Below are 6,991 nucleotides of genomic sequence, written 5' to 3'. Positions count from 1 at the left end.
ATAAAGCATTCGAAAAGATGACTACATCGAAACCCTTGAACCTGCTCGAACAGAACGCACACGTGATGAAGGAACGGGAGCTGGGGGTGAAAAATGATTAGAGAGACGAGGTCAGTGAAAGACGAGCCTGATGTTTTGTATTATGGTTACTAGTAGGAGGAAGAGTGACGTCTGAGGACACAAAGAGGCTTCTATGGAAAGCTTCTCAATGGAGTTGCCGTGAGATAGATGATTCACACCATGTGGATTAGAAGGAGCAGGAGCACTGAAGGTGAAGAAACACCCGACCACATGGAACTGTCACATCTTTCTTTCTCTACTTTTAATCAGACCACTACGTTGATGTCCTATGGTTGGCAACTGGTGACCCGATGGCAAAAACTGTAGCCTGCCAAACGAAAGTATTTGGCCCACCTCATCATTTTGATCATTGAATTGTTTTTATTTCATCATATCAGACTGACACAGACATTCACGGGTGGACTTGATGGCAACAGCTCTGATTTAATCACTTCCTCTTTAGCACAGTGTTCGTCTTCGAGCAGAATTACAGAGCTTTTATTTGGAAATCTTACTTTAACAATGCAGTAGAGGTAAGAAGTAATTTATTTTGTGGCTCTTCTTCAGCTGCTGGTGCAGAGAAAATACATACTGCTGGAATTTATGGAGTCTGGGCTTTCACATTACAGCGTGTGTTGTTAGCATGAAGTAGCAGGATCGTCAGTACCTGATTTTTGGAGGTGTACACTTTGTGTCTTTATGCTGATTGCCGCTTGTCTTTGTAATCGTGTTTTCTTTGGTTGAAAATGGTCGTCATGGGTTTAGCCAGGCTTATATCTATTTGAACGAGGTACAGCGTCTATATATTGACAAAGTTTGATTTTGTGTTAGTTAATGCTTTGTGCCTCGTCTGTGTTTGTTTAGTGTCCAGACGTTCATCGACATTTCTGGATTAAAGAGATTTACTTGCTGACCCCCCTTCCTATGTGATGGGGGAATCTGGGAACTCTTTTAAACCCTCTAACTAAAAGTGTTCCTTGTGCATATTTGGGTTTTTATGGCCTTCAAAGTCTGTATTATATAAGAAATAAGATAGCAAAATAAAGTAAGTTTTAGTCTTTTGATGACAGATATCTAAAGGCAACTTTTAAACATGGTGGTGAGCCTAGTAGGATACATAGACGTCACATTTAATACAATTTGACTGAGGGTGTGTCACAAACTGAACAGTAAGTGAATGATGAATGCCCTCTGGGAGTGTGCACATAGATGTTTCACAAAGATAGTGAAGTCAAGATGAGTGGAAAGTAGGAAAAAAGACGCCCAGACTCACCTTCAGTATTGCACATACAGCCCATAAATCCCAGCTACGCCCGCCAAGTGCACACCAAAGACAATCAATTCCTCATTGCTGCCAATGAAACTGCTCATTTGCAGGGTGAGAACAGGTCCTGGCTTTGCTTGGCTTGAGGTAAGTCGAAGCATCATAAATTCAATTTTGAAATAACAGAATTCAGGATTTCCTGTGGTTAACCACAGAGGCACAGACATCCGATTGTCTAACCAAAAGGAGAACCCACGCCTGTAGTGCTGTCGGCACTGATAGATGGAATATGGATGTGTGAGTGGATTTTATGAAAACAAGAGTGACTCCAGATGCCCTCTGCCGTGAGGAAAATCACTTATTTAACTCGCTGAGTTAATTCAAGATAGCGTTTGCGTGGCGGGTTGGTACGAACATTCGTAGCTGATTTGGAACATTTTGCTCAGTGCATCAATAAAGGCTAATACCTTGTATATATTATGATGCATCTCAAACCATTGCACATCACAAATGATTCATTTAAAAATGGGTGTGCGTGCACATATGTTTGTGTCATGACCTGCACTGAAACCAGCCGCAAAAAAAGGCTCTACTACACAATGAAGACATCCTTGGAGATGGCCTTTGTTTACCGTGGGGTTGTCAGGGAGTCCTCCACAGTCAGGCAATAAGGAAAGGGATTATTTGTTTTGGCTGTGGAAAAAGGCTCTAATCAGATCACTGACATGTGATCGTGTTTGTTTCTCCACGCCACCCAGCTCCCTCCATCCGAGCACAGTTTCTGTTCACCTTTCACCTCCTCGCCTCGGGTCTTCCTGTCTCTGTGAGCAAACAGTTCCTCAGGTTGTGAAACGTGTCTGAGTGAGCAGTTTGCGGTGAGTGAAAGTGTGAATGATTAATATCCCTTTGAACGTATTTGCTGTTCATCAATCATGATAAAGTGGACTGACATTTCTGTCTTCATACACACTCCCAAAATAAACTTTCAACAAATGTCTCACTCACTTGACAGGCCTGAACTTGACAGGCTGCATGCGTAATTGTTTTTTTTGCTCTTTCCCTGCTGCCCAGCGTTTGAAAAGAAGGAGTGCAACATATTCATAGTATAGATTGCTCAGGTTGGGGGGAATCTTCAAGTCTAATTGCCACGTCGTCTGCCTTATCTGATCTCGCAAGGCTGTTATTGTAATGAAACACCAGTGGAGATGAGCAAAGAACGGTGAAGATTACACACAGTGAGTCATTCATGGCACAATCCATCCCTTCATCGCTCTGCGTTTTCCACACTCCCGATGCAGAAAGTATAGCGGGGCATGTGAGGGCTGGATGTGGGCCGCCGGTGTTTCAGGAGAGCTGAGGTAACCGCTCTGATAAGTGATGCATCTCTGCGCTGCATTGTGCATTGTGCTCTGACATGACAACCTCATTGTGAGGCAGCAGCGAAGAGTTAAGAAGCAACAAGGACGAGGATTATTTTCTGGAAACGTCAGGTTCCAGCCTGTCGATACTTTAACGTGGGGAAGATTTTAGCCGGTGACGACTTCCACATGTCCTCAAGTGACAATTATTAATAATGAATATGTTATTTCATGAAGTTAGTTTTGAATCAAGCTTCTCATTTTGCTTTGACTTAGACAAGGTTTAGTGCACCCTTGTATTGCCCAATGCTAGAGCGTTTATTTAGAGGCAAACCCTGTGAGATGCTATTTGTCTGACAGATTGCGTGAAATTAGAACCATTTTTAAATTTTAGTGCAGATTTAGGGCTGATCCAGTCACTTTACTTATAATTGCAAGTTTTTCCAGTGTTAAAAAATCCAGACATGATTCAGGAGTAGAGATCTTAACGTTTTTACAATTTGTTTGCACATGATTAGATCACAGACTGTATTTCAAGTTGGACGATGCATCTCCACTTCCTCCTACGATCCAGAGATGATGCTGGAGCCGGAGTCTGTAGTGATCAAGGGTGTCAAGGTCCCATGTATGCACACACTCGACCAATCATGAGTCAATCTCAGCTGTCAGTCATGACATCTACCCCCATTATTATTGCATCAAATAACGAATCAAAACCAATAGTACCTGAAAAATGACCAATTGGACAGCATTAGTGTGAAGAGAGCTACCCAAATTTATTTGATGTGCACTTTGAGATTTAAGCTTGGTCCATGTCCCATCCATTAACATGGAGGAGATGGGTTTATAACCAGTACTGCAGAGAGCTGCGTTGGGGACCTTTATTTTCTACGTTTATAAAATCAAGAAAAATGTGTAGGATTTTTTTGGCCCTGGCAGAGTTATGTGTCATTCTTGTTTGTTCATTCTCTCAGCTATTACTTTTACATTAAACTATCAGTATCCTTTCTAGATGATTAAAGATAAAAGATAAATGCCAGCCCCATTTTCAATTTGCAGAAAACAAAGCTTCTTTGTTTTTTCTAAACTAACTACATCTCTCAATCACATTCCAAAGGCGCTTCAGTCACGAATAAAGTTGTCTAATGTCCAAATACACTCTGGATAAATTGGTCTTGAACAGATGTCAGATGCAGTTTTTGTTCCAGTTCAGTTCAAGGGAGGATTTAGTGGTTGAGTTTAATGGAAAGTAACAACAATAGAATTATGGTTTGGACTGAATGATGGGTATCGCTCATGTCAATTAAGCTGAGGTTTGTCTGCAGACACAACAAAGCTCCAGACAAGCATCACAGGCCTTTCACTCTCGTTCTGCCCTTAATGACACATGAAATACTGCACTCAGTAAACAGAAGGGATCTGCTGCCTGTTTTAAGTGATGTAGAGCTCACTTTGCTGTGTCTCCTCAAGTCAGATTCGTCTCCTTGTTTGTCTCGGGCAGGAGAGCGTCTTTAGTTTGGTCCCTCACAGTTTTCAGGAAGGACATGATACCAGAGCCGCCGGTGCCCCTCTCCTCGAGGGCCTTGGGTGCTCTGCTGATCATCTCCCCCTCTAAGTCCGGGTTCTGCTTACAGAGCTGTCGGGCTCGGGCAGAGGGCACAGTGATGTAGCGGCTGACGACGTTGATGTGGTAGCTCCGCAGAGCCAACAGCTTTGTGACGCAGAGATGAAAGGCCTGGTTTAGACGCTCGCTGGCCTGCTGCTGGACAAAACTCCTCAGGGGCGGTTGCAGAGAGATGTCCTGGATTAGTTGCTTGTGAGCAGGTGGCATGTAGTTCCTCATGCGGGTTAGAAAGGCACCTATAAAGGCAGCATCATCACAGAGAGGGCTTTTATTTGTATACAGTGCTGATGCAATCATTCAAAGGATACATGAGAATTAGCCATCATACCACTTTTGTCTTCATGTTTGACTCCCAGAAGTTCATCAAAACAGTGCAGCAAACTGCTCTGTGCAGCACTTCCTCCTGAAAACTCCATCGCTTCGGTCCCAACCCCCTCATAGACCAGGCCCTTTGGCATACTGGGGTTGTCTTTCCATCTATACAGGTGTACATGGACAGAAACATGCACACATTTCAAAAACATGTTCAACTGCACAAATAAATGACTAAATAACTTAAAAATGTTCTGTACCCAGACAAGTAGATCCTCATAATGCCATAGAAGACTGAAGGCTCCACATGCGCTGTAGAAAAATCACATTGATCAAAAATACTTTTTTAATTTTCAATAAACAGAGTTATATATTTGAGTGACAACCTTTCATCAATTTGAATGCATCAGTCATATCTTGTAAAGACTGGCTAATGTCCTCCAGGGCTCTGGCCACAGCCTCAGTGTCTCGGCACCTGACACCGTTGATCACAGTGGGGATGCTCTGCAACACATGTCCAGTTACTCTGCTAATCAGTTTACTTGTTATTTTATTTGTGACTCTTATTTTTCAAAACATCTTCACCCTCAGTGCAGGAACTGCTGCCAGCTCCACCAGCAGAGTGACCATGAAGAAGCCTCGGACGCTGTCTCCACCTGGGAGGGTGACCAGCAGCTCCAGGTTCCTGTGTGACGTGAATAAAAATACATTTTACACACAGCACCTGATTATTACTAATAACGTGTCGAGGCTGCAAATGAGAATGTACTCACTCCATGTCAAAAGGCCTGAAACAGGAGATGCAGAGTTGAACGTTAAAAGGAAACAGAGCATATTTATACCTAACACTTATATGGGACGTAATGAAACTACATGAGGTAAATGGCCTCACCCCTCAGGGTCCCTCTTCCTCCAGTTAGCAAGTACTCCATCAGAATGGGTGAGAATTGGGGGAATTCCCAATCGCTGTGACACCTCCCAGAATGGAACAGCCAGGTTACATGGAAGAACCTTATAGAAAGATTTAATAAAAGATTAATGAATATGTTGAATTAAGAACAATACATATTTTTAAAGAAAAGCTGACTGAGTTACCTCAACTGTGTCGTTCTCTCCCTCCTGCCAAACGTAGCCCATGGTCATCACGCTGAGGGTCAAGTGGGCCAGCCTCAACTCCCGGTATTTCTGTAGAGAGCTGCTGCTCAGCAGCGGCATCTGCACAGAGAGGAGCCACTGAACCACAGCTCCACAAACATCTTGAACTGTCCTTGCCTGTTTTATTGTCCCTTCTTACCTTGTGAATATGGGAGCGCAGCTCGTGAGAGAGCACAAGCTCTGGGACCCGCAGGGCAATATCCATCCATGGCTGGTAGTAGGGTGGGAGCTCTTTCTTTGAATGTGAAGTTGCGGTTGAGTGTCCATCATGAGGGAATGTTCATCATTGTGACAAAGGGAAAAGAAACTCAGCATGCACGGATGTGAACTTGTAATTGATGGAAGAATCAGAGACTTTTTTACTTTGAATTTTAGGCTCAAATTTTCATTTGATGTTGTTTCATCAACAGTGACCTTGTATTTAAAGAAGAGTTTAACAAAATTTGACTGTGAAAACACATGGGTTTTGGGTCGGAATAAAGTTAGATACAAAAACAAGCGAGGACAATGCCAAAAATTCAACTTATCTCTGTCAGCTGATCTCAATCAATACCACCAGCCAAAGTTCACCATTTACTTACATACAGGGATTCACTTGTGCAACACTCGTTTGTTACTGTCTCTTCAGTTTACATAAGAATCAGCATCATGGAATTGTTTTTAAATAAAAGTACTGTTTTGTTTTATATTTGCCAGACACTACAGTTTCCTGACAGTCAGATTTTTAATGGTGACTGCATGGGGGAAATTACCGCTTCAAACAAAGTAGAGACAACATTTTCCACCTACCAGAGGCTCGGGGAGGATGAAGCCGAGCTCCTCAGACACGTGATAGGAGTCCATCGAGAAAGGAGCTTTGGGTTCTGATTCAGCAGCCATGGAGAAAGTAGCAGAAACCCCAAGAGAGCAACAAATCCTCTGACTCTGAATAGTTCAAGAGACCCTAACCTGACTGGACTCTGGCACAGAGTTCACTTTATACAGCTGTTCGGTGGTCATTGCTTACGCAACGTTTATCTTTCTTGATTTCCTACAACTGCTGTTGCACAGTTCGAAGTAGCTTATAGGAAATCAGTAGCAAAGTTTCCCTTTTGGAAGTTCAAGACTTCAACTGTTGGAATATTTACACTATCACAAGCATTCAAGCTGAGTAAATGGTTTACCACACCCACTATATACTGCATTAGACCAGCACCTGCTGACCTAAACTGCTGCGCA

General features: G+C 42.9%; 1 protein-coding gene across 1 annotated transcript; it reads right to left on the bottom strand.

Annotated features, from left to right (window-relative positions):
* Positions 1 to 3,433: 3,433 nt before the first annotated feature.
* Positions 3,434 to 6,896, bottom strand: ido1 (indoleamine 2,3-dioxygenase 1). Its single transcript, XM_061070780.1, has 10 exons — positions 6,563 to 6,896; positions 5,913 to 6,008; positions 5,714 to 5,833; positions 5,511 to 5,629; positions 5,392 to 5,406; positions 5,204 to 5,303; positions 5,005 to 5,122; positions 4,879 to 4,930; positions 4,635 to 4,783; positions 3,434 to 4,542 (listed from the first exon to the last, which is right to left on the bottom strand). The coding sequence occupies exons 1-10, from the start codon at positions 6,650 to 6,652 to the stop codon at positions 4,148 to 4,150; spliced, it is 1,254 nt and encodes a 417-aa protein (XP_060926763.1). The 5' UTR covers positions 6,653 to 6,896; the 3' UTR covers positions 3,434 to 4,147.
* Between the last annotated feature and the right edge of the window lie 95 nt (positions 6,897 to 6,991).

This window comes from Limanda limanda, chromosome 5 (genome assembly GCF_963576545.1).
Source record: "Limanda limanda chromosome 5, fLimLim1.1, whole genome shotgun sequence".
Lineage (NCBI taxonomy): Eukaryota > Metazoa > Chordata > Actinopteri > Pleuronectiformes > Pleuronectidae > Limanda > Limanda limanda.
The sequence above is the reverse complement of the archived record's forward strand: the minus strand, read 5'-3'. Positions and strand labels throughout refer to the sequence as shown.